Raw genomic sequence first — 27,160 nt, forward strand, 5'->3', positions numbered from 1 at the left:
TTTTTTTTTTTTTTTTTTGAGACGGAGTCTCGCGCTGTGTCACCCAGGCTGGAGTGCAGTGGCGCGATCTCGGCTCACTGCAAGCTCCGCCTCCCAGGTTCAGGCCGTTCTCCTGCCTCAGCCTCCGAGTAGCTGGGACTACAGGCGCCCGCCACCACGCCCGGCTAGTTTTTTGTATTTTTAGTAGAGACGGGGTTTCACCATGTTAGCCAGGATGGTCTCGATCTCCTGACCTCGTGATCCGCCCGCCTCGGCCTCCCAAAGTGCTGGGATTACAGGCTTGAGCCACCGCGCCCGGCCTGGATTTTCTTTCCTATCCCAGGGTGTGGGGTTGGGTCTGTCATTGGCTGGGTTCTCTCCACTTCATCAGCTACTGTCTTCTGTAGCTGGTGTGAGTCAGTGTTAAGAGTGGGATGGATTAAATTTATTAAGAGGGCCAGTCACAATAGCACATGGTGTACAGGGAACTTTGGACAGGGTGAGGGTCCTGCTGTTTCAAAAGGCAAATCCTATGAGGGCATGAATCATGAGTTTGAGTCTGATTTGTTTATTTTTTTAGGACTGGTACCAACATAAGAATTTACAGGTACATTGGGCAGGATGCTCCGGAAAATATATAAAATATGTATTAACAAGAATTTACTGTATGATAAAGGTGGCCTTAACAACTAGTGAGGGAAATAATTATTCCAAAATTGGCACTGGGGAAAGGGCATAGTGATTGGAAAGAAAAAAGATCCCTTACAACATACACTAAATAATTTCTGGAGAGAGAAAGAGAAACAGTGATTTATAAATGAATCCATAAAATAACTAAAAGAAAACAAAAGTAACTTTTATTTTCAATAGGGGAAAATGCTTTATTTTATAAGCATAAAAATAAGGGAAGAATCGTAAATGTCTGATGGGTTTGACTATGGGAAACTTTTTGAAAATTTGTTTTTGAAAAGCACAATTTAAAGCCTGTGAATTAAGCTTTACTTGGATGATTTTGTATTGTTTTCTCTGTTATATCTGGGTCTTGATTCTGGTGCTATATGTGAGGAGCCTCCAATATGCAGCACCTTGTCTGGATTCTGAACAATTTAAGAAATAAAACAGAAATTTAAAGATGGAGTTTCCAGATCTCTGCTATTACTGCTATTGGCTAAGTTGGAAGACATGCCTTAGTTGTGAGAATCAAAAGTCTGAGACTATATTGGCTGCTATATAGATCAAGAATTTTATAATACCAATTAACCTGTGGAATGAATTCATATCTTTACTACCCACCTTTTTTTTGTTTTTTAACAGAACACTTCATGAATTTGCATGTCATCCTTCTACAGGCACCATGCTAATCTTGTATCATTCCAGTTTTAGTATATATGCTGCCCAAACGAGCACTACTACCCACTAGTTTAAAGCAATTAAAGAACACAGTTCCCACAGTCACAAAAAAGAATGGAATCATTTCCTTTGCAGCAACATGGATGCAGCTGGAGGCTATTGTGCTAGGTGAATTAACGCAGAAACAGAAAACCAAATAATGCATGTTTTCACTTATAAGTGGGAGCTAAACATTTGAGTACACAGGGACACAAAGAAGGGAACAATAACACTGGGGATTCCAAAAGGGGGAGGGAGTGGGTAAGGATTGAAAAACGACCTATTGGGTACTATGTTTTCTACTTGGGATCATTAGATGCCCAAACCTCAGCATCAGGCAATATACTGATGTAACAAAGCTGCACATGTACCCCCTGAATCTAAAAACAAAAACAAAAACAAAATACCCTAAAACACAGTTCCATGGTATATATTAAAAGAAAAGATGTTGGAAAATAATATTCTTAAATTACGAATTGTGAGGTTCTCTGGGTTGTTCCTTTGATTATTTACTCTCATGGAGCTCTGCTTGACACTGACTGTGTTCCTCTTTCATTTTATGTTTGTTTAGGATATTCAATAAGCCTTTCTAAAGTGGTAGACCATGGACTTTGAGACCTGGAATCAATCTGTGGCTTAGGTGCTTAGTAGTTATGTAACTCAAGCAATTTGCTGAATTCTGTGAAAGACAAAGCCAGACACTAAGGTGGTAAGGACAGATTTTAGTCAATAATGAACTACTATAATAGAAAGAGGGTCTAGTGTAAAGGAACTTTCATTTGTACGGAGGTAACTGTGCCTTTTAAAGGGAGAATGAAGGATCAGGAAGGGGGAGGAATTAGGGAAATGACAAATTACCAAGGATTGCTCAGTGGAAATGTTGGTTAGGCCAGCTGTGTCTGTTAGCTGGCAATTAGCAAAGTTGGGATTCTATTCTCCCACTACAAAGACTGAAAGACAGGGGCCCTATCATTTCTGATGATTACATTTCAGAGGAATGGCTTTCAGGTCTGAGAAAGACATTCTTTTTCTTTTTCTTTTCTTTTTTTTGAGACGGAGTTTCTCATTTCTGTCTCAGGCTGGAGTGCAGTGGTGCAATCTTGGCTCACTGCAACCTCTGCCTCCCAGGTTCAAGAGATTCTCGTGCCTCAGCCTCTCAAGTAGCTGGGACTACAAGCATGCGCTACCACACCTGGCTAACTTTTTGTATATTTAGTAGAGAAAGGGTTTCACCATGTTAGCCAGGCTGGTCTCGAACTCCTGACCTCAGGTGATCTGCCTGCCTTGGCCTCCCAAAGTTCTGGGATTACAGGCGTAAGCCACCTCACCTGGCCAAAAAACACTCCTAAGTAGGACATACATCTCAAAGGGTCAGAGGAAGAATTCACAGCTGTAAGCCGTTTTCAGTAAATGCTTTAAGAAAGGGCAGTCAGGGACCTATTGTCAGAAGTTGGTTATTACAAACACCACATTTTTTTGGGCAGCTTAAACATTCTCAGTAAGAGACTAGAGTCATACTAGGTGTTAGGGTCATCCTAGCCATGTAGTCTTGAACTGTGTGTTTTTTTTTTTAGAAAGAAAAACAAAAACAACTCACAATGTATAAATTTAGAAAAGGAGATGGAGACCTTATTTCTTCTAAAGGGGTACAACCTGCAAGGTAGCCATCCTGGAGGCTGGGGAGCTGACTCCAGCAGAAACTCAGAGACAGGCACTTTGAAGGGGGAGGCTTTGAGGCAGGAGCTTTAGACTGCACAGGTTGGCTAAACTTACACATTCAACAGGTTACATGAGGGGCTATGAATATTCATGAAGGTGGACCTGATACATGCATATTGAAGAAACATGCATGTAACATACGACTCATGTATATTCAGTTTGGGATGCTGACTTGACATTTAAGTGTATTACGATTAGGTCCTATCTGTCAAAAGTCTTTCAGGACATCAAGGCACACAAGTACACAGCCTCTGTAAACCAGAACCAGTCCATTCCATAGTCCACGATCTTCTTATCGGGAGAAAGTTGTTGAAATCAGTCTCTTGTCTAATCAAAGCCGTAGTTACGGCTTTTGTGTAAGAGTTAGAGAAAGAGGAAAGAAGCAAAAATACATTGGCAGTTAGAGACAGGTTTACTTTAGATGGCCCATTTTGGTTCGGAGCCCTTTCTCTTACTAAGAGTATATATTGGTTTTAGGGTGAGGGGGCTTATCACAAGCTTGGAATGTTTATGTGTGTGGATAAGTTTATGGCGGGGTTGGAATCCCGCCATAAGGGGAGGAGGGGAGGTTATCTTGAGGCAGACATTTTTCTGGCCTGGAGGGGGCTTTATCTAGAGTCTAGCATGTCTCTGGTCAGGAATGAGTTTGGAATGTCTGGTTGGAGATGTTACTTGTGATTTATGGTCGTGCTGACCTTAGCCATTCGGCTGATGCCCTTTGGATTTAGGCAGTTTTTTATTAAGGTGAACTTTAGCATGAGGGGCTTGTCCAAGATGACGATGCTCCTGCTCTGTCAATCCAGACCCTATAGTTATAAAAAGGAGGAGGGACAGCATTTTCTTTCTGGCTACTTCCTGCTGATGAGGGTACAGAGAGTTTTCTGGTCTTGGGTTGACTGTAGGAGCAATGCCGTCTATAGATGTTTTTGGGTAGTTGTTTGTGAAATGGCCATGATCCTGTCGGTTAAAACTCTTTGAAAAAGGTTAATTAGGCAGGGTAAGAACATTAGTCCCAGGCATATTATTAGAAGAGGGCCCAGGAATGGAATGACCCATGCTATGATTTTGTTCCCAAACCAAGCATTTATTTGGTTGTTTTGGTACTTCCTTTTTAGCCCTTTCCTTAATAATAATCAATCAAAATGCTACAGTAATTGAGATTTTCTGTCCGATATTCCACCCTGAGAGTGCTACAGTATATAGTCCTACTGCAAATAGTAGAGTAAAGCAATTTCCACAAGGGTGGTATAGTAAGTAATTTCCATTAAAAAGTTTTCACATTTGACTTAAAAGGAGAGATAGGAATGACAAAAACTATTTGGTGAGGTAGGGATGAGACTAAGGTGAGTAGTTCTCGGTTACTTATCACTTATCTTCATTTTTTTTTTTTTTGAGATGGAGCTTTGCTCTTGTCACCCAGACTGCAGTGCAATGGTACAGTCTTGGCTCACTGCAACCTCCGCCTCCCGAGTTTAAGTGATTCTCCTGCCTCAGCCTCCTGAGTAGCTGGGACTACAGGCACACACCACCACATCTGGCTAATTTTTGTATTTTTAGTAGAGACAGGATTTCACCATATTGGCCAGGCTGGTCTCGAACTCCTGACCTTGTGATCTGCCTGCCTTGGCCTTCCATAGTGCTGGGATTACAGGCATGAGCCACCGCACCCAGCCTAGTTACTTATCTTTTATGATTTTCAGTGTAAGATTTCCTATTTATTTACATTAATATTTAAGATTTTTTTTTGGGCTCTCAGGTTGCTTCCTTAGCTTTCCAAGCTTTGACTTGCCTGTGATGTATTTAGGAGTTGATTCCTGTAACAGATACCCTCTTAATTACCCTGGGTTCCATGGACTCACTAGACTTGGTGGGAAGGATTCCGGGAACCCTTAGTTATTAGTTGTCAGCACCAGCAGTGAAGAGATTTTCTCCTGTCATGGTTGGGGGGCTTAGAGGCAGCATCTGCTGAAACATCTAGTTTTCAGCTTCTAGGGCTTTAAGAAAGCACAGCTTATTTTGGAATCTTGTAGCCAGAACAATTAGAATTTAATTTAAAATGAAGAAAATAACAAAAATTGAAAAACATACTAGAATTTAATGACAGGTGTGCTATAGTTTCTGAAACATAATTTTCTTTCTCCAGTTTCCCATTTTTATTAAAAGACAAATCATGGTACGCCTAGTTTGCTTTATTATATGTGGCTTAATTATCTGGATACAGTGCAGCAAGAATAATTATTTGTTACATAGGCCTTTTAAATTAGCTTTGATGGAACTTTGTTCTGTAGAGAGAATCTGAGGTGAGACCTTTTTAAAGGCATGCCCAGTCATAGATTTGTACCATCAAATACCTATGAGTTGTTGAATTTGTCTCTTCTTGAGGTCCCAAGATAACCTGGGGTTCCTGGCCCGTTAGAAAGGGACATTCTTTACTTGCCACAGATCAGAAACCCTGTACAGGAACTTTGTACACAGAATATGAGGCCAGTTTCCAAGGGCTTTATTGGCTTCATAAATTTTGATTCCTCAAAGGAAAGCACACCATTCCAGTCAAAGCCTTGGTAAAATAACCAGTTTTTCCAATTGTGTCCTGTTACAAAAGAAAACAGATACTTATTGCACTTATGCAAATAACTATATTGCCATAACTTAAGAATACTCACAGATAGTTTCCAAATTCTGGAGAAAATCAGGTAGAGAGAAACAAGTATGCTCCAAATTTTGTTCATGGGCGCATACTAAATTGTTAAAAGCTGTCAGTATCTCCAAAGAAAAGTTTCTTTAACTTTGAAAAACGAAACAAAACGTTGGCAATATTTTAAGCAAAACGTCAAGATTACTCCAGTCTCCTATTAGTTTAGTTCATGCAGTTAATTCCTGTCCTGCTTGATATTAATGAAAATTTTAGCTTTTCAAGAGTTCTGAACGTTTTTCTTCCATTCTGATGTTACAATTTCCAAAGTTATCAGAAACCTGCATTCAAGAGCACCTGTTAGACCTTTATAGCTGATCATAAAACCACCTTTTAAGGAGCGCCGAAATAAGACAATTGTATGGATGAGAAAAATTTTAGGGTGGCCATAGGTAAAGACACAATTGACAAGGATAGCTGTTACCTCTGTGGCACACAGTAAGTTTAACATAACAATTATAATTATTACTGATAATGTACACTAAGATATATCAGAATTATCAGTCTCCTATAACCCTGGAAAACATATCAATAACATATCATATAAACATAGATCAAAGAAAACCAAATACCATTTTATATTTAGCAATGCTTCCTTGTATGATTTTATACCAAATAAGCTAAATTTTACCTTTATATTAGTGTGCTATTAATGTTAAACTCAATTTTAATAAAACTTTGTAGACATAGTTACCCGATTTTAATGTTTGACGATGAGGTAAAATTTTCATAGACTCTTTTTAACCTTTAATAATTTTTGTTAAAGAACAGGTTAACGCTTTAAGAGAAACCCGTTGTGCTTTTATTTTAATGCCTAATTTACAGAAAAGCTGGATGACACCCCTTCAATCTTTAGCCAAAATGTTTACACACAGAATTTCCTTTACAATTAACCTTTCGAAACTTGCTTAAACCTTCAAAAACAATTCTTTAAACTTTTAACTAAGTTAAAAATCCACATTCTTATGCCTACCAAAATACACTTTTTACCAAAAGTGTATTTTATTTTCCTTATGCACCCCTTGCACATAAACTGTCTCTTTAATAGTTTTAAATACATGTTGCACTGTTAACTTTTAGCAACCTTTACCTTTGTTGAGAACCCTGGTAAGTGGGATTTTAATGATGTGCTAGGTGTAGAGCCTAGGACCTAGACAGAAATGCAGATAAGGTCTGGCTTAGCCCAGCATTTAACTCCATGTGTCCTAGATTTTCCCTAGCTGCAAAGCAGGCAAATTGTACAGCCAAGAGTTCTAGCGACATTTCATAAAGCACTCGGGAGGCCTACTTACTTTTAAATTATACATTTCTTGCCTAAATTCCAGGTTACTGGGTTTTCTGACCCCAGACTCGACGTAGGGCTTATGGTGGTGTAGGGGTGCCAACCTCGTCCCAGACTATTGGGCATTGGCGGCGAGTCCGCTCACACTGCGCATGCGCGAGCCGGAAGCGGCCGCCCGTGGCGGAAGGGGCCGACCCGGGAGACTGAGGACTTGGATTGCTTAAGGACACCAGGCGGGCGCGACGACCTTCAGCCTCTCTCTCTGCAGCTTTGGCCCGTTCCTTTAACTTTTGTTCACTTGGGGCCGTTTGGCGTTTCCACGTGCCTTGGGCCCGCCCACTGCAGCCGCCATCTTGGAAACGGCCGCTGGCGCCTAGCTGAGCTGGTAGGACTTCCGGGTCGGGCCTCCAGTTGCCCGGGTAACGGGAGCAAAGTCTCGCGGGTGAGTTACTTAGTCTTTCATTCATCAGCGTAAAAAGAACTGAGTTCAGGTCTCAGGTCTCCTCCAGGGCGGACATTATCGTGTGCGCTGTAGTAACCTCTCATCGTGTGGAGTCGTTCACATAGCGCGTATTGCTCCGGCGCCCTGCGTAACGCTAAGAGGCCTGAGGCCTGGGGTCCGATGCCCGCCTGGCTGTACTGTGGCGGCGGGAGCGGTGTGTGTGGGACCGTAGGGCGGCCTCACGGCTAGAGTTTCAGGACTGTGGGGTGCCTGTGTCTGTGGCGGTCGCCGGTGTCCTCGTGGTCCTCAGCAGGGTGCGGGTGGACAGCTCGCGCGGTGCCCGGGAGTCTTGGAAACACTTTCCGGCGCGGTCTCTGGACTGAGCGCTGGGACCCGGACCGAACCAGCCGCGCTTGCCTCTGGAGCTGGACTAGCCGACTTTCGTTAGGTCAAATAATGAACCTTATACTGCCCAAGTGCGCTATTAATACCGCCTGGAGTTCTTGTCTCTTACTCATTTCTATCCCCGTATATTTTAGAAGTAGATTTATTTTATTTTTATTTATTTATTTTTTTCTGTGACAGAGTCTCGCTCTGTCGCCCAGGCTGGAGTGCAGTGGCGTGATCTCGTCTGGCTGCAACCTCCGCCTCCTGAGTTCAAGCGATTCTCCTGCCTCAGCCTCCCGAGTAGCTGGTATTACAGGTGCCTGCCACCAGTCCCGGCTAATTTTTGTATTTTTAGTAGAGACGGGGTTTCACCATGTTTGCCAGGCTGGGCTCGAACTCCTGACCTCAGCCCGCCTCGGGCTCCCAAAGTGCTGGGTTTACAGGCATGAGCCACCATGCCCGGCCCTTATTTTGTTTTTATTTTTATTTTTATTTATGCATTTATTTTTTGAGACGGAGCCTCGCTCTGTCGCCCAGGCTGGAGTGCAGTAGCGCGATCTCAGCTCACTGCAACCTCCCCCTCCTGGGTTCAGGCGATTCTCCTGCCTCAGCCTCCCAAGTAGCTGGGATCACAGGCGTGTGCCACCACGCCCAGCTATTTTTTGTATTTTTAGTAGATTAAGCTGTAGTCACTAGGTCTGCAAGATAAAACTGTTTTAGAGGGACTGATAATGGGAATTCTGTAACTGTAGGGATCATGACTTAGCTTACAGTATAAACCTTTCATTTACAAAAACATTTGAGAGAAACAGTTTACCAAAATACACATTTGTATACTTAAAGGTACAAAGAACAGTGATTATCATATAACTGGAAAGTAAAAGAAATGTTTTTTATTTTAGATTGAGCATTTCCACAGAAATTACAGTTTTATCCTTTTTGAAAAAAGAGAATTGTGTTTCAGAAAGAAGAAACTACAGTTTTAGCATGCGGAAAGGAAAAGGGAGAACAAGCCGGATCAGAAGACGAAAACTCTGCAGAAGTTCTGAACCAAGAGGAGGTACAGTTTTTGTTTTAGTGACAGTGATGAAAAAAGAAATCCTTTTGTGATTGCTTGTTTGTTCATACGTAGCTTTTCTTTCTTTCTTTTTTTTTTTTTTTTTTGAGACGGAGTCTCGCTCTGTCGCCCAGGCTGGAGTGCAGTGGCGGGATCTCAGCTCACTGCAAGCTCCGCCTCCCGGGTTCACGCCATTCTCCTGCCTCAGCCTCCAGAGTAGCTGGGACTACAGGCGCCCGCCACCTCGCCCGGCTAGTTTTTTGTATTTTTTAGTAGAGACGGGGTTTCACCGGGTTAGCCAGGATGGTCTCGATCTCCTGACCTTGTGATCCGCCCGTCTCGGCCTCCCAAAGTGCTGGGATTACAGGCTTGAGCCACCGCGCCCGGCCCTCTTTCTTTTTTTTCTGAGACGGATTCTTGCTCTGTTGCCCACACTGGAGTGCAGTGGCGTGATCTTGGCTCACTGTAACCTCCACTTCCCAGGTTCAAGTGATTCTCTTGCCTCAGCCTCCCAAGTTGCTGGGACTACAGGCATGAGCCACCATGCTCGGCCTAACACATAGCTTTTCTCAAAGGCACACAGTGTTCAAAGAGAATCTTTCTTTTTTCTTTTCTTTTTTTTTTGGAGACAAGGTACAGTCTGTTACCCAGATTGGAGTGCAGTGGCGTGATCATGGCTCTCTACAGCCTTGAACTGCCAGGCTCAAGTGATCTCCTGCCTTAGCCTCCCTCCTGCCTCAGCCTCCCAAGTACCTCGGACTACAGGTACATGCCACTCCATCCGGCTAATGTTTTTTTAAATTAGTTTTAGCAACAGGGTCTCACTATGTTGCCCAGGCCAGTCTTGAACTCCTGGGCTCAAGTGGTCCTCCTGCCTCGGCCTCCCAAAGCACTGGGATTACAGGCATGAGTCACTGTGCCCAACCCAAAGAGAATATTTCTTAAATAACACTCTTTTTAATGGTGCCATTGTATTCTTTTAGATCCTGGTGGGAATGTGAAGATATCTAACTCATTGTTTCAACTGTCTTCTCTGGGGGTGACTCCCAAGTTTCTTTTTCTGGTCTTGACCTTCAGGCGCCTGTAGGATATCAGTGTTTGGATGTAAATTTATCACTTCAAATTCGGCGTAACCCTGTCTGAAGAAGATACTGTATCTTGTTCAATACAAAAGTGGCCATCTGGAAAGTCCTATGTAAATCCAACTGAATATGGTACAAGATATGGATAAGTTCACTTTTTTTTTTCTCTTACGGAGATCCAGTTGTTGGATCATCATTTATTGAAAAGACTACCTTTTTCCACTGATTTGCCTTCACACTTTGTCAGAAATCAGTTGTTCATTTACATGTGGGCCTCTTCCAATTTTCCGTTCTGTTCCATTGACCTATTTGTCTGTCTTGACAATATCACAGTAATTTGATTACTGTAGCTTTAGAATAAGTTTTAAAATCAATCTTTCAAAGACATCGTGGCTATTCGAGGCTTTTCGCATTTCCATATGAGTTTTGGGATCAGCTTGTTAATTCCTGTACGAAAGCCTGCTTGAATTTTGATTAGGATTACATTGAATGAATATAGTTATATGTTGCGTAAGGATGTTTTGGTTGATGGATCACATGTACAGTGGTGGTCCTATTAGATTACAATACTGTATTTTTTTTTTTTCTTAAGAGGTGGGGTCTTTCTATGTTGGCCAGGCTGGTCTCAAACTCCTGGCCTCAAGCAACCCTCCCGCCTTGGTCTCCCAAATGCTGGGAATACAGATGGGAGCCACTGTGCCTGGCCAATACTGTGTTTTTATTGTACCTTTTCTATGTTTAGATACACCAGTTCTTACTATTGTGCAAGTCTGTCTGACACATTTCATCAGACATGTTGTTTTAAAAATGGTAATCTGATTATATAGTGGTTTTAATCACCATTTGTTCTCTCCTTGCCTGATAGTGAATGAGAGCCACAAGTCTGAATTTATAGAGCTAAGGAAGTGGCTGAAAGCTAGGAAGTTTCAAGATTCAAACTTAGTGCCTGCTTGTTTTCCAGGTAAGATCTAGCCTTCAGCTGTCCTGCCCTTTCCCACGCGAGAGCCAGGTAGACAGCAGGGGCCACTCTTGCAAGTGGACCTCAGCAGATACTGTCCCTCAGCTGGTTTGCATGTGCTCCCCTTGGGTTGGAGGAGGACCCCCCTCTGTGTGGCCAGTTAATTGCAGAGCTGTAGGCTTCAGCACTGAGCTGAGGTAGAATGACATTCTCTTCTGAAACTTGTGCTTATTAGGGAGGTTAGGTTAACATTTTGCCAGGCGCAGTGGCTCATGTCTGTAATCCCAGCACTTTGGGAGGCTGAGGCAGGCAGATCACTTGAGCTTGGGGGTTTGAGACCATCCTGGCCAAAATGACGAAATCTTATCTCTACTAAAAGTCCAAAAGTTAGCCAGGTGCGGTGGTGTGCCCTGTAGTCCCAGCTACTCTAGAGGCTTAGGCGGGAGGATTGCTTGAGCCTGGGAGGTTGAGGCTGCAGAGAGCCATGATCATGCCCCTGCACTCCAGCTTGGGCGATAGAGTGAGACCTTGTCTCAAAAAACTAACAAAAACCAAAAACCACTTTCTTCTGGAACATTCTCTCACAGAAGTTGGGCAGCTTGCTCTGGGTGTGTGCCTGCATACATGGCCACTCCACTCTTCCCACAGGTGGGCAGGAGATAACCACAGGGAGGACCAAGATGCTCTTTACAAGGATTTGGAGTCTGCTGCAGCACAGAGATAGTGGTGCAATTAGGGCCCCAAAGTTCTACATCACAGGGCAGGCTGTACCTTACAGAAAAGTTAAGGCATATGCCACACAATGCTTCCATTGTCCATCAGAATTATTACTCAAGTACCCGTTAGGTAATTGAACTTTGAGCAAATTAACTTCCTCATATACCCCACACCAAGGCAAATGATTTCCCACTTGTGCCCCTTGCTGAGTGAGGTGATGTGTGTAAAGTTGTTTTCCATGAGTCAGTTACACATCATGACTTTGAACGAAAATGCTTGATTTGAGCCATTTTCTCTTAGGGCCCCTTCTAGTTGATGGTCATGAACCATATTGTCAGCCTCTAACATAATGTTTGCCTTTCTGTTTTTCTGTGTCAAAGATGGTCAGTAAAAGCCACACTCTTAGATTATACTGAACAGAGTTCTTCCCCAGATGATCAAGAGAGTCAGTAGTGTCAGAGGTAGACTTGCCGTGTCTAAGGCCTGCCCACATCTCAGGTGTCATTTGCCCTGAGAAGGATGGGTTTAAAATCATCAAGCAGGAATCAGCAGATGGTTTAGATGGAATACCTGAGAATAGGTCATCTGTTTGTAATTTGGAGCAGTAAAGAGTTCCTATTTTTAAAAGTGAGAACAACTTGCCCTGGCCGCAGCCCCAGATTTTAGGCGATGCAGGTGCAAAAGCACAGTGGCTTGGCAGTGACCTGAGCCCAGCGCTTACAGTTCTGGGGACAAGGAACCTTCTGTAAGTGCTTCATATAGTTTTTAGCTCCTAATCAGTGTATGATAGGAGGTAACATTTTTGGGCTTCAGTCAAAATGTATGAACTCTGGGGAATTCATCTTCGTTTGTGGAGGGGCATAGGAAATCTCCTAAGCAGGATTCCATCTTTAGACTCTCTCTTCTTTTCTGCCTTGGAAACTGACCCCAGCATTTCCTTTCACCACCAAAAGTGCTAGCCAGGTCAGGGCCTCCCATGTAGATTGATGATAGTGGAAATTTTGAGGCTTTGAGACATTTGTAATAAGCTTTACTCTTACGAGCTCCTAATGGCCACTTCTACTTTGCCTAATATATGCAATATGAAAATGAAAGTAAGTGTAGATTACTATGTGTTTTTTGATATTAAACACTATCATGTAAATATAGGTAAAGGCTCTTCTAGATGTATTCCATAGGCCAGCTTTTGTTCACATACATGTTTGGAGAGAATTTCCACTTAGATTAGCACGTAAGGTTTTGGAAGGATAACCACGCAGAAGAAAATCTTCCCGTTAGTAATTGATTCTAGGAGGAGTTCTGGCGCACAGGGGTGATTAACTCCACAATGCGGTACACGAAATCAACGAAATACGCTATCAACACTAGAACCAGCTGTGTGAGCAGACAGTATCCTCCTGGGAGGGGAGATGAATTGGGACTCATCAAATCCAACTTGCTGGGAAACCCATAGAGGACTTGAGGCAGGAATTCCCACCATGAACTGGGAGCATCAAATCCAACCTGCCAGGAAACTGATGGAAGACTTGAGGCAGGAATTCCCACCATGAACCAGGAGCATCAAATCCAAGTTGCGGGAAACTGATGAAGACTTGAGGCAGGAGTTCCCACTGTGAGCCAGGAGCTCCCGGTAGTCCTGCATTGACTTGGCTGAATTATTTTCCCTCCCAGCTAAGAGAGGAAAGGTGAGGAATGATGAATTGGAGACGTTAATGCTCTAGGCCTCTTATGATCATGTAATACCTATGCCTGCCAGAAAAGCTGTCATCTGAGCATCCTTTTAATGTTCGTCTGACTGCTCCAGGAGCAGAAGCTTAGGCATGGAGGGAGAAACTTCTGGAAGCTGGTGGGGTATTAATGCAGCTGCTGAGGTTACTGTGGTGACTGTGCTCCAGCTGGAGCCTTGGCTCACAGGCACCCGCTGGAGCTGACCTACCCAGCTGAGCTCACCAGGTCATGGAGAGCCCATCTCATGGGTTACCTGATCAGAGAGGGGAGGATGTCTGCAGGCTTTGTGGGGACTTAAGTGGGGTTTACTGGCCAGCCAGCCAATCAAAGGGGTCTCAAGGTTTTTACTCCGGAGAGCTGAGTCTGGTAATGGGGATAAGTGGCCTGGGGCTCTAGCCTCAGAGGTTGGCTGGGCATTGGGAATAGCACCTTATTGGCCAGTAGGCCCCAGGGGAGAGAGTCCAGCCAAAGCTTTCTGCAAGAGGCCAGGAGTAGGTCTGTATCAAGTCCACAGTGGTCTTTAGGTCTCACCTCTGAAGCTGACTTTGCCCTTCAAGGATTATAACTCACTGGAGGTCAAGACATTTTCTGGAATAGCTTTCTGACTCCCTGTTTCTCCTTGGAATCAAAGACTGAGACACATCCAGCTTCAGCCTTATGTAATTTTGAAGTTCACATTTTTTTTTTTTTTTTCATAATGATATGTCTAGGGCCTGGAAGTTGTAGTAGGATTTACTCTTTGTATCTTTGCTTTCCTAGGTACAGGAAGAGGGCTGATGAGCCAAACATCCTTGCAGGTGAGAATTTTCCTTTGATCCTTGAAACCCAGTGTAGATTTTGCTGCTTTGTTTTTGTGGTTCAAATGAAGTGGATTAAAAAAATTTCAGACATACAGTCATTTCTTACTTACCTAATAGATATGTTTGAATATGGTTCTATCAACTAGGATTAAGTTTGTTGCAATGAAAGACAAGCCCAAAGTTGAGGTGCTTAAGCAGCATGGAAATTTATTTTTTTCTCACTCATAGAAACAAGCTTGGAGTAGGCTGACCCGAGCTGGTGGGGCAGTCCCATGGTCCGTGGAGGCCCCAACTCCTTCCAGCTCTCTCATGTCCTTAAGGGAACTGCACCCTCAGGTCAGGGTGCAGGTCTTGGAAGTTGGGCAGCAGGAGAGAGCAAGGGGGTGAGGAAGGGCAGGCTTCCTCCCTTTAAGGAAATTCCAGTCCCTCTGTCCTTGACCGGTGATCAGGTACACAGCCCTAGCCAGCTGCAAGGGAGGAGAGCCGTGCTGGCCTTTCCCCAGCCACGTGCCCTCTAAGTAGGATTCTGTTAGTGAGGACGGGGTGAGAAGGCATGTTGGGATAGGCAACTAGCAATCTCTGCCACAACACATTACATGTCAGATCACGTTTAAAGTGTGCTGAGGCAGCTGCTGCTGTTTGTGAGGCAGTTGTGGTGCAGCAGGTAGAAACCAGAGCTAAGGGAGGATGAGGCCTCGGGTTTGGGCCAGAGTTGCCTTCAGCTGCCTGGGGGCCCCAACCCGAGACCCCCTCATACCCTTGCCTTCCATTTCCTCCTCTACAAAATGAGGAAGTAAATGATGACCTCCAAGGTTTCTTTTCGTTCTTCCGATCCTGTTTTAAAGATCTCTGATGCACGATTTTCTGTAAAGCTAGAAATTAATTTCTTCCTTTATTTAAAAATTGTCCTTTAAAAAATTCTTTATTTAAAACTCATACTCAGATGTGTACATACGTTTAGTCTAAGGAATGGTATCTTTTTTTTTTTGTTTTGTTAGTAGATAAAAAGTAATTTTTTTTTTTTTTGAGACAGAGTCTTGCTCTGTCGCCCAGGCTGGAGTGCAGTGGCATGACCTTGGCTCCCTGCAACCTCCGTCTCCTGGGTTCAAGCAATTCTCTTGCCTGAGCCTCCTGAATAGCTGAGATTACAGGCGTGTGCCATCAAGCCTAGCTAATTTTTTTGTGTTTTTAGTAGAGACAGGGTTTCACCGTGTTGGCCAGGCTGGTCTTGAACTCCTGACCTCAGGATCTGCCCGCCTCGGCCTCCCAAAGTGTTGGGATTACAAGCATGAGCCACTATGCCTGGTCCAAAGGTAATTTTAATTGTTAAAAATGTTGTGCTAAAAAGATAAATTTTTAAAATATTAAAGGAAAATATAATTTCTTTAAAATGCAAACACAGTCAGCAAGGGAATTCAGGTTATGTTTCCTAAACAGGTGAAAATCACAAACACAAGAAGTCCAATATATAAAGAATGGTATGTTTTGATGTTGTAATTCTATTATGCTGTGTTAATGTTTTCGTCATTTAAATTTTTTTAATTGTGGTAAAATATATGTAACGTAAAACTTAACATCTTAACCATTTTGAAGTTCAGTAGTATTAAGTACTTTCATATTGTCGTGCAGTATTTTTATTTTTGGAGGAAAGTGTAATTGACTTTATTCTGTAGCAGAATTTGGGGATGAGAAATGTCATGTATGCAGCAGTAACTACAGGTAGTCTTTGTTTAGGTCATGAAATAATTGGCAGTTGTTTCACATGTACATTCAAATGTGGTTGTTTTATCAAAAGTTTTTGAAATTTGAGACATATTTTACATATAGTGAAATGCACAGCAAAGTGTACAGTTTGCATTTTGATGATAAAGAGATTTACCCAAATATTTTCTAACCATAAGATCATAGGATGTTGGAATGGGAAGTGACCATGGTGATCATCCAGCTTAATCTTGCTTTACAGATGAGGAAACCAGAAATTGATCCCAGAAGATTTTTTGGCTGAGATTTTTTTTTTTTCTTTCTTTTTTGAGAAGGAGTCACGTTCTGTCACCCAGGCCAGAGTGCAGTGGCGCAATCTCCGCTCACTGCCATCTCTGCCTCCTGGGTTCAACTGATTCTCCTGCCTCAGCCTCCGGAGTAGCTGGGATTACAGGCGCCTGCCACCACGGTCGGCTAATTTTTGTACTTTTAGTAGAGATGGGGTTTCATCATGTTGGTCAGGCTGGTCTTGAACTCCTGGCCTCAAGCAATCCACCCGCCTAAGCCTCCCAAAGTTCTGGGATTACGGGCGTGAGCCACCATGCCCGGGCTTGGCTGAGATTTTTAACCAACTTAGATGCCAGTTAGAATTAAAGGAGAATCTCACATCTGGCTTCATCATGTTGTGTTTATTTAAACTGTTTTCTATTACTTTACATTGAATTTTTCTTCTGTGGTTCTATCTCAGTGGGAGACACTGAGAACGATACTCTTGCAAGTGGTAGAATTCGATCCTTACTACGTTGGGCATGCTGGCCTTTCTTTAGCTCCTAGGCGTGGGTTATGTAGAGAGCAGACCATTGCCTAGCCACTTGGATTTCACTGAATACAATTTTTTGGGGGTAGTTTCTGAAGGGGGCTGCCCCTCTACACCTGTGGGTATTTCTCATCAGGAGGGATGAGAGACTGAGAAAAGAAATAAGACACAGAGGCAAAGTATAGAGAAAGAACAGTGGGCCCCGGGGACCGGCACACTCAGCATGCGAGGACCTGCACCAGCGCCGGTCTCCGGGTGTCCTCAGTATTTATTGATGACTATTTTCACTATCTCGGCAAGGGGAGTGGGGCAGGAGAACAGGGTGAACAGGGTGATGGTGGGGAGAAGATCAGCAGGAAAACATGTGAGTAAAGGAATCTGCATCGTAAATAAGTTGAAGGGAAGGTACTGTGTCCGGATGTGTACATAGGCTAGATTTGTTCTCTTTACCCAAGCATCTCAGTATAGGAAAGAGTGACAGAGTAGTATTGCTGCCAGCATATCTCTCCTCCAACCACAGGGTGGTTTTCTCCTATCTCAGAATAGAACGAATAGTTGGATTTACACCGAGACATTCTGTTCCCAGGGACTTGCGGGAAACAGGCCTTCCTCTTTTACTAATCCTTCTTAGCACAGACCCTTTACAGGTGTTGGGCTGGGGGACGATAAGGTCTTTTCCTTCCCACGAGGCCATATGTCAGGCTGTCTCAGTGGGGGGAAACCTTGGACAATACCCAGACTTTCTTGGGCAGAGGTCCCTGCGGCTTTCCGCAGTGCATCGTGCCCCTGGTTAATAGAGAATGGAGAATGGCGATGACTTTTACCAAGCATACTGTCTGCAAACATATTGTTAACAAGTCACATCCTGCATAGCCTTAAATCCCTTAAACCTTGATTCAATACAGCACATGTTTCTGTGAGCACAGGGTTGGGCCTAAAGTTACAGATTAACAGCATCCCAAAGCAGAATGATTTTTCTTTGTACAGATCAAAATGGAGTTTCTTATGTCTTCCTTTTTCTACATAGACAGAGTAACAGTCTGATCTCTCTTTCTTTTCCCCACAGTTTCTGTTTGTTTGCTATTGGTAGCACTATTTCCTGGCATAAGAAAGTGCAGAAACAGGTGAAACCCTGTCTGTACTAAAAATACAAAAATTAGCTGGGCATGATGGCAGGCGCCTGTAGTCCCAGCTGCTCAGGAGGCTGAGGCAGGAGAATCGCTTGAACCTGGGAAGTGGAGGTTGCAGTGAGCTGAGATCGCGCCATTGCATTCTAGCCTGGGAGACAAGAGCAAAACTCCATCTCAAAAAAAAAAGTGAAGAAACAGTATAATTTGAATTGTCAACATGTTTCCACCACTCATTCTGGTGAAGGGTTGACTGCCTGTCAATGCTTTCATTTTTGTTGGGGTTGTGGGACCTGGCATTGGAGCAGCCTTATGTGCATCTGCTGACTCGCAGAGTTGGGAGCGACTCCATTGGTGGCTTTTGGTTGAGTTATAGTGGGTTCTTGGTAGGTGACTGTGGGATCAAAGACTTTTTCAGACTCATTCTCCTGGGTTCTTCCCAAAGCATAGGCATCCTCAACTTTGCTTTCCTTTTGGCCAGGAGGGACAGATGATTATTTCGTTGCCTGAGAGTTGCCTGCTCACCACGGACACAGTGATTCGAAGCTACTTAGGGGCATACATTACTAAGTAAGTGACCACACACATGCTTACCTGGTGCAAGTGCTTCTCCTTAAAGTCTGTCATTGGCGAATATGTCTCTTGAGACATAATTCATTAATACCCAGTCCCTTTTAGAGCAGATAAATATCTGAAATGATGTGAAAAGTTTACTCTGTTCTAGAAAAAGTTTGTCCTCCCTCTTCCCCTCCCTCCCTCCCTCCCTCCCTCCCTTCCTTCCTTCCTTCCTTCCTTCCTTCCTTTCCTTTCCTTTTCTCTCTCTGTCTGTCTGTTTTTCTTGAGACGGAGTCTCACCTGTTGCCCAGGCTAGAGTGCAGTGGTGTGATCTTGGCTCATTGCAACCACTGCCTCCTGGGTTCAAGCGATTCTCCTGCCTCAACCTCCCAAGTAGCTGGGATTACAGGGGCCCGCCACCATGCCTGGCTAATTTTTTTTTTTTTGTATTTTTAGTAGAGTTAGGGTTTCACCATCTTGGCCAGGCTGGTCTTGAACTTCTGACCTCGTGATCCTCCCGCCTCGGGCTCCCAAAGTGCTGGGATTACAGGTGTGAGCCACCGTGCCCAGCCGGAAAGTTTGTTCTTAATTCACTGTAAATGGCATTTTTAAGGTTTTTAATAGGCTTCCTGGAGTGTGGGTGTGATACCACCATCTATCACTTACTAAGAAATAAAAATTAAATGGGATAATATATGTAAATCACAGCTGAGTGCTTTGGTTCTTAGTAGCCTGTTCTCTTCCATCATAGTAGCTCTTGACAAATGTAAGTTACTCTCTTATTTCTACCCTTACTGTACTTCAGTTTTTCTTGAACTTTGAGGAGCTGTTGACATTATGAAAGAATTAGTTTTATTTGGGTATAGAAGAGAGGAGGCTGATGTGGGAGAACTGTTTTCTGGCACACGTTCTGCTGGGCCTTTGTTTTGGGGCATCTCTGAAGACAGAGTGAGAGACCCGCAGTGGAAGGGATTTCTAAATTATGAGGGTACCGTTTCTTTCTTTCTTTTCTTTTTTGTTATTTTTCTTTTTCTTTTTTTTTTTTTTTGAGGCAGGGTCTTGCTGTGTCACCTAGGCTGGAGAGCAGTGGCGATCTTAGCTCCCTGCAACCTCCACCTTCTGGGTTTAAGCAGTTTTCATGCCTCAGTCTCCCAAGTAGCTGGGATTACAGGCATGCTCCACCGTGCCTAATTTTTGCATTTCTATTAAAGATGGGGTTTCACCATGTTGACTAGGCTGGTCTCAAACTCCTGGCCTCAAGTGATTCACCCACCCCGGCCTCCCAAAGTGCTGGGATACAGGCAAAGGGCCACTGTGCCTGGCATATACTGTTTCTTAACCGTTAGGTAAGTTCTGGACTTTCTTCCCCTGGCATGTTTTTGGAAGAAGGTGAATAGGTCTTTTAGGCCCGTGTAGAGGCAAGGATGCTGTCATTATAAACATTTTCTGAATCATTCTGAAATTTTGAGTAGAATGTATGGCAGTATAGGAATCTGGACCTTGAAGGATTGATGAAAACTTTTTCTAAATACCTTCAGGCAACATGAGATCTTTTTATTGGCAATTGTGCAAAACAAATAAAAATACTGTGATACATAATTTGTAATAGAGCAGGTAAACTTAGGAATAAAAGCGTTAGAACTGCACAAGTGTATATGAGCATATTCCATTTTGGTTAAGGTTGGTGCCTTCCAACAGAGCTTTCAGCAATGACAGATGTTTTTTCTGCATTGTCTGGTATGGTGGCCATTAGCTCTGAATGGCTATTGCGCACTTAAAACATAGCTTATCTCACTGAGGGATTGAATTTTAAATATTATTTAATTCTAAATAATTAAGGGTTAAATTTAAATAGCTCTGCGTACCCAGTGATTACTATATCGGATGGTGCAGGTCTCTGTTCTTTCCACCATTTTTTCCCCACCATATTTTATATCTTTATTTAGGTGAGACAAATGGAGTTAGGTCAAAAGCTTTGTAACTGGAGAACTGAGTTGGAAGCAAAGAGGTTTTTTTGCAACGAGGAATCTCTTGCAAACAAACCTGGAACTTGGCCTAGTGAGTCAGTTTTTCTGACATGTAAGTATGGCTCTTTCAGAGCACTGGCACTGGGGCTGTGCTCCCCCGGAGAGGAAGAGCCTTAAGGAAGGAAGGAAGGAACTCTTTTGAGTCTGTTAAGTAAACTGAGTGTGTTGACAGTTTGAACACACTCCCTCTGGCAGCAAAACAAACTGCTTGGCTTATTTCATATTTTGAATCAAAGTAATTCCTTTAAACCGGCTTTTAATTTTCAAAGGTGGAAGCCGCCTCCGTCTCCTCTGCTGGCGCTGTGTACCTTTTTAGTTTCAGAGAAGCATGCTGGGGACCGATCTCTTTGGAAGCCTTACCTGGAGATTTTACCCAAGGCCTATACCTGCCCTGTTTGTTTGGAGCCGGAAGTGGTGAACCTTCTTCCCAAATCTTTAAAAGCAAAGGCTGAAGAGCAGAGAGCCCATGTGCAGGAGTTCTTTGCTTCCTCCAGAGACTTTTTCTCTTCTCTGCAGCCTCTGTTTGTGGAGGCTGTTGACAGCATCTTCAGCTACAGTGCCCTGCTGTGGGCTTGGTGCACCGTCAACACCAGAGCCGTGTACCTGAGGCCCAGGCAGCGGGAATGCCTTTCTGCAGAGCCGGACACCTGTGCGCTCGCTCCATACCTGGACCTGCTGAATCATAGCCCACGTGTCCAGGTGAGAAGCTGACAAGGGAGCAGCTATTCTATTTGGATAGGAAAGCTTCCACTGCCCGGAACCTGTGACTGTAGATGGTGAGTGACACCACAGGGAGAGGCGTCGGCAGCTTCAGATGACCCTGTTGGGATGGCCTGCCGTCAGGAGGCTCCTGTTGTTCTTCCGGACCCCACTGTCCCTCTTGCAGTGCTTGCCTCTGCCCATTTTCTCCACTTTGCTCTTCAGGCCTACAGAACCTCATGTTGCATCCCCTGTCCGGTCTTTCCCAGCAGGTGGTGCAGAGCCCTCCTTCCTTCTCCCTCGTTCCTCCTTCAAGACCAGGACTGAAGCCCAGCCTGCTTTCCTGCCCTGTCGCTTTTAAACTTGGTGTTATAGCTGTCACAGCTTTTCTCTTTACTCTGATCGCTGACTGACTTGATCTTTTTCCCACTGAGCTCTGAAATCTTTGAGAATGGGGTCTTTGTCTTGTTCCTCTTTGTCACCCCAGTGCTCATGGCAGGGCCTGGCACATAGTAGGTGTTCAGTAAATGTTTATTGAATGGATGGGTATTTGTGGGGAAAGGGTTCTGGGAAATAATGAAAGAAACCCAATTTGGGAGGTGGTCACAGATCGCATCCTCCCGAGCCTTTTCCCCAGGTGGCTCATTTGGGAAACGAGTGTTATTTGCAGGGCATGCAAGGGTAGAGGCCTGGCTTGGAGAGCAGGAGAATGTCCATCAGTCGACTCACCTGTAACGCTTTTGGGGTGTGTTGTGGAGGGACATGGCTGGGATCCGTGTCCTGGCTGTCACCTTTACATGACACTCCACTGTGAGAAGAGCAGTCATGCCTTGTGAGCCCACGTGCTAAGCTCATGTGCTCTCCACATGAGATCAGAGCTTAGGGAGGTTCCCGCTCTGCTTTCTTAGCCCAGGAACAAGGGCTGTCTGCTTGTTACTTTTGTAGAAAGAAGTATCTTTAACAATCAGGAGCAAAGGAGCCTGGGATTAGATGAGTGTTTCTGTGGTTGATGTTGATGAAATAATATCAGGGGTGTGTAGTGTGATAGGATGCTAGACATGGGAACTCCGTCTGTCCCCAGTGCAGTGATTTATTTTTATTGGGACTTTTGGTGCATTTATGTGCCGAACCAATGATTTTATAGTCTACTGTAGGAAGACCACACCACAAACTACAGCCTGTGGGCATGTGGCCCGAAAGCCCTGAGCTAAGAGTGGTTTTTACACTTTGAAAGGATTGTAAAAATACAACTTGTGACAGAGACCACATAGGGCTGGCAAAGCTGAACATGTTTACTCTCTAGCTTTTTACAGATAAAGTTTATTGGCACCACCATGTCCTCCTTCCCTGGGCTATGAGTGGACGTGACCAATAAACTGCTGATGATCTCATCTGTGCTGTGTCAGGTGATGTGGTGTGGCCATCCCCAGCACCCTAGGGCAGGACTCCCTCCCTCATCAACAGGGTGAAGTCGAGGTGGATGAAACCGGAAGTGGCATGTTCCCTATGCATAGTTACATTTATTGATGGGTGTTTGAAAGCTGCACTTGACTCACATTAATATTACATAATAACTTAATCAGTTTTTGTAGTTTTACACCTTACTTTAAAAAAAACCTTTAACAGTTTTTCTTTCTAGGTAAAAGCAGCATTTAATGAAGAAACTCACTCTTACGAAATTAGAACGACTTCACGTTGGAGAAAGCATGAAGAGGTATTCATCTGTTACGGCCCTCACGATAATCAGCGGCTGTTCCTGGAATATGGATTTGTTTCCGTCCATAATCCTCATGCTTGTGTTTATGTCTCAAGAGGTGGGAATCAACTTTGTTCTTAACATAAACACTGTATAATTTTTTTTCCCAGTTGGAGATGTGTATTTTCAGTTTTAATAAAAATATCAAAACCGTAAGACTGACATACACATCACTAATTTTCTTCTAGGTAGGCCTAGCCTTACTCTTACTGACTGTAATTTCAGTGTTGAAGTAAAAACAACAAAGCTCTGACTGATATTTAGGATAAGAAGAATTAAGAAGTTTTCATTGCATTGGGTCAAAATATAGAATAGAAGAAGAGGAAAACTGCTAAGGAAATACATACAGTATTAAAGGATGGAAATGTTTATACTGAGATGTTGTCACTGGCACTAAAGACAATAGAATTAGAGAGCAATGAATAAAAAATATTTATTAAGCACCTACTGTGTGTAAGACACTGTGCTAATCACAGAGATAAATCTATAGTCCTTGTTTCTGGAGGTTGATGCCATGATGACATTTGATTTCATCTATGTTCTTTTGTTTTTGGTTTTATTATTTTTGGTTTTATCATTGGTTGTATTTTTGAGTCAGAGTCGCACTCTGTTGCTCAGGCTGGAGTGCAGTGGCGTGATCTTTGCTTGTTGCAACCTCCGCCTCCCAGGTTCAGGCGATTCTTGTGCCCTAGCCTCCGGAGTAGTTGGGATTACAGGCATGCGCTACCACGCCTGGCTACTTTTTGTAATTTTAGTAGAGATGGGGTTTCGCCATGTTGGTTAGGCTGGTCTTGAACTCCTAGCCTCAAGTGATCTACCTGTCTCAGCCTCCCAAAGTGCTAGGATTATAGGAGTGAGCCACTGCACCTGGCCTGGTTTTATTATTATTTTTAATTTTTGTTTTTTCATATGATAGAGACAAGCTTGTTATGTTGTCCAGGCTGTCTTCAAGTCCTGGGCTCAAGAGATCCACCTGCCTCAGCCTCCCAAAGTGTTGGTATTACAGGCGGGAGCCACCGTACTTGGCCCAGTTTTATTATTTTAAAATAGTAAGTTAGCCATTACACTTAAAATGTGAAAATTCCAAATATAGTGTTAAAAAAGTACATAGAAGACTGATTTTTCCCTTTGTGAAACAGTAGAGAAGCAGTTTTCTAGGCCATGAAATAATGGCAAGAGATTTATTAAATACATAATTTGATGCATTTTTATTTTTTTTTATTTTTTTATTTTTTTATTTTTTTGAGACGGAGTCTCACTGTGTCTCCCAGGCTGGAGTGCAGTGGCGCGATCTCGGCTCACTGCAAGCTCCGCCCCCCGGGTTCACGCCATTCTCCCGCCTCAGCCTCCCAAGTAGCTGGGACTACAGGCGCCCGCTACCGCGCCCGGCTAGTTTTTTGTATTTTAGTAGAGACGGGGTTTCACCATGTTAGCCAGGATAGTCTCGATCTCCTGACCTTGTGATCCACCCGCCTCGGCCTCCCAAAGTGCTGGGATTACAGGCTTGAGCCACCGCGCCCGGCGATGCATTTTTAATATAGATTTGATTGGAAATAGAAACTTGGCCAAGCTGTTACTACTCCATCTTATAAGGCAGAATAATAATGTGATTTCTCAAAATAAAAATAGAAAAGCAAAAACTGGGTCTTGCTGCTAGAAAACCAGCTTTGAGATTGGCTTCATGTTTTCAAAATCCTGATAAATTTAATATTGATGTCCATGAAGTATTCATTTGTTGAATAAATTAATTTGAGCAAAAATTATATTTTAGTTATATTTACATTTTAAAAGTAAAATAGAAAAATCTCTCATTACCCTGCTTCTCCAAATAGCTTTGTTAGTTTGTGCATATTTACTTTAAGTTTTTTGTAGTTGCAGTCACTAATATCCAGACTACTTTGAATTCTGGTTTGGAAAAAGCTCAGTATTGTAAACCTTTCCTCACGTTTTTGCATGGCCTCTCCTTTTGTTGACTGTAATTTTCCAACAGTCATGCTGATGTCCTAATGACCTGCTTGTTTTTGGTGGATTTACTTAGTGGGAGCATGAGCTGAGGTTATGCGTGTTTAGTCCTCCAGCCTTGGAATTCTGATAGCCTTTCAGGGACTCAGTACTGATGTGACTGAATTGGACTCAAAGAGTAGACTTCCTTGTGAATTAGGTGGAATTGTTTGTGCATGTCTGGGTTGCTAAGGGGAAAGGAGGTGAGTTGAGAAGGGAAGAAAGACATACTTTTGTCCACATTTACGCCCTAACAGTCTGATTTTTTTTTAAATATAGAAATACTTGTTAAATATCTTCCATCAAGAGATAAACAGATGGACAAAAAGATTTCTATTCTAAAGGATCATGGCTATATAGAGTAAGTGTTTCTCTTTCCCTCTTAGAATTATTCCTTTAGGAAATGTTCATGGAAAACCTGGGGTTAAATTTTCCATGGGGGTGAGACACCTCTTGACCCTGTGTCAGCTGACGGGTAGGTATTGAGCACTTACTGTGTGCAGTAAAACTGTGCTTGATGTTGTGGAGGACATAAGGAGTAGAAGACACTTGAAAGAAACTTCTTCAGGGACATAAGGTACAAGCTAGAAATATTAAATTACGGTACCAAAAGAGAGCTTGGATGTGTTGATGGGTGGCCCAGGATGAGTCTGTCTACCCTGTGGTCATGTGGAAAGGCCAGGCTGGCCCTCAGGAGAGCCCAGGCACCTGGCACCATGGTGCAGGCTCTTGGGGTAGGTGGGTAGCCAGGTGATTCCATGCCAAGTGGCTAAACGGGGTTCAAGGCTCTCCCTTTTGGATTTTCTTTTCTGGATGAAATTAAGTTTGAAATGATCCCGCCATGGTGTGAGAGCAGCCTGGCAGTGGTGGCTGCCATCTGTGGGATGCCCGGGTAGTTCCAGTTCTTAAGCATTTCTCTTACTGGGAACTCCTGCTCATGGGCCCTGCCTCAGGCCCCTCATTCATGTTCAAGCTTCTTACTAAAATTATTGCAAAAGAGCTGTTTACTCTTTAAAAAAAAAATGGGGAGAGAATTTTCTGTTACTTAGGCTTTCTTTTTAAGTATTTGCAGACTGATTTTCTCCTGTCCTTTGACCAAGATTGCAGGTTACATGACATTTAGCAACCCCTTTAAAAATGTGTTTGACTCTTCAGTCATTTGCTATGAGGTCATGAAATACTGAAATGACGGATTTGTCATTATTTGTTTTTCTGCTTCAGAAATTTGACATTCGGATGGGATGGACCATCTTGGAGGCTACTCACAGCCCTTAAGTTGTTATGTCTGGAAGCTGAAAAATTGTAAGTTTCACATGTGTTGGTCTTAAGCTGAGGCAACAGGCTAGATATAACTTTGGAGCGTTTGTTTGTGTTTTGGCTTGCATTCAGATACCCAACCAGGGTGGAAAAAGGAATGTCCTACATTGAAGTTGCTTTTTTGTTATGTAACTTGCCCATGTAGTGAATGTTTCATTTCTCAGTTTTAACCGTTTTGGAATTCTGGTTTTAGAATCATAATCAGAATGCATAGTTCTGATAATTTTTTTGTTTCTACTCATATTTTCCTCCTGGTGACCTGAAATCCTTTAGAAAGTGTGGGCATTGGCACCGTTCAGAGGAAAGTCTGAGAGTAGGTAGGTTTTGCCCGGGACAAATAGAGCTCGAGCTCCTAACGTCGGTCCTGCCCTGGGGCAGATCCAGAAGCCTGGCTGAGGAGCTGGACTTTTCCATGGGGGAGGCAGGTCGGGGAGCCCCCGGTGCGGGTGTGCATCCTGGCCAGGCTTCCTCATGTTCCTGCCTGCTGTCAGTCCTGCTCCCTGCAGCCACCTGTCGGCACATCCAGCTGTGCTGTACCCAGTGCAGGGGCAGCTTCGGCCTGAGTCCCTGGCAGGGAGAGCAGCCTTCAACCTTCTGCTGCTAGATATCCAGGGAGAACCTCTTGAAGATGGTGCAGGCTGTCCTTGAGCAGTTGGGAGGACTGACTGAGATGAGGCACAGTGCCTGGGAGCGGTCGGTGCCCCTTCCGTGATGCCTGTTCTTCTTGTGGGTGAGATGATGTTGCTTCCTTCTTTTTCTCTAGGAACTTTTGGAGTAAAATTTCTCCCTGGTCTCAACACCAAACATAGTTTTTGTTTTTATTCTTAGCAAATGGAGTGTTTTTATCTTACAGATACTACGAATTCTTTAACTGATGTTTCCTTCTTTTTCTTGTTCGCTGGAAAACTGAGAGGCAAATCTGAGGTCC

General features: G+C 43.5%; 1 protein-coding gene and 1 pseudogene across 3 annotated transcripts in view; one reads left to right on the plus strand and one right to left on the minus strand.

The window, feature by feature from the left end:
* Positions 1-27,160, plus strand: part of SETD4 (SET domain containing 4) — a 44,539-nt gene that overhangs the window by 12,259 nt on the left and 5,120 nt on the right. The window contains exons 1-9 of one of the 3 annotated variants that reach the window (XM_025378894.1): positions 7,283-7,951; positions 8,793-8,950; positions 10,895-10,990; positions 14,192-14,229; positions 18,359-18,447; positions 20,729-21,158; positions 22,798-22,972; positions 25,195-25,276; positions 26,137-26,217. In XM_025378894.1, coding sequence (XP_025234679.1) covers positions 8,878-8,950; positions 10,895-10,990; positions 14,192-14,229; positions 18,359-18,447; positions 20,729-21,158; positions 22,798-22,972; positions 25,195-25,276; positions 26,137-26,217 — 1,064 coding nt within the window. In that variant the 5' untranslated portion in view covers positions 7,283-7,951; positions 8,793-8,877. Of the gene's footprint in view, positions 1-7,282; positions 7,952-8,792; positions 8,951-10,621; positions 10,720-10,894; positions 10,991-14,191; positions 14,230-18,358; positions 18,448-20,728; positions 21,159-22,797; positions 23,067-25,194; positions 25,277-26,136; positions 26,218-27,160 lie in introns of those variants that run through there. The other 2 variants (XM_025378895.1, XM_025378896.1) reach the window with 2 other exon arrangements.
* LOC112621896 lies at positions 1,289-1,386 on the minus strand (annotated as a pseudogene).

Source organism: Theropithecus gelada, chromosome 3, assembly GCF_003255815.1.
Source record: "Theropithecus gelada isolate Dixy chromosome 3, Tgel_1.0, whole genome shotgun sequence".
In the NCBI taxonomy this organism is placed as follows: domain Eukaryota; kingdom Metazoa; phylum Chordata; class Mammalia; order Primates; family Cercopithecidae; genus Theropithecus; species Theropithecus gelada.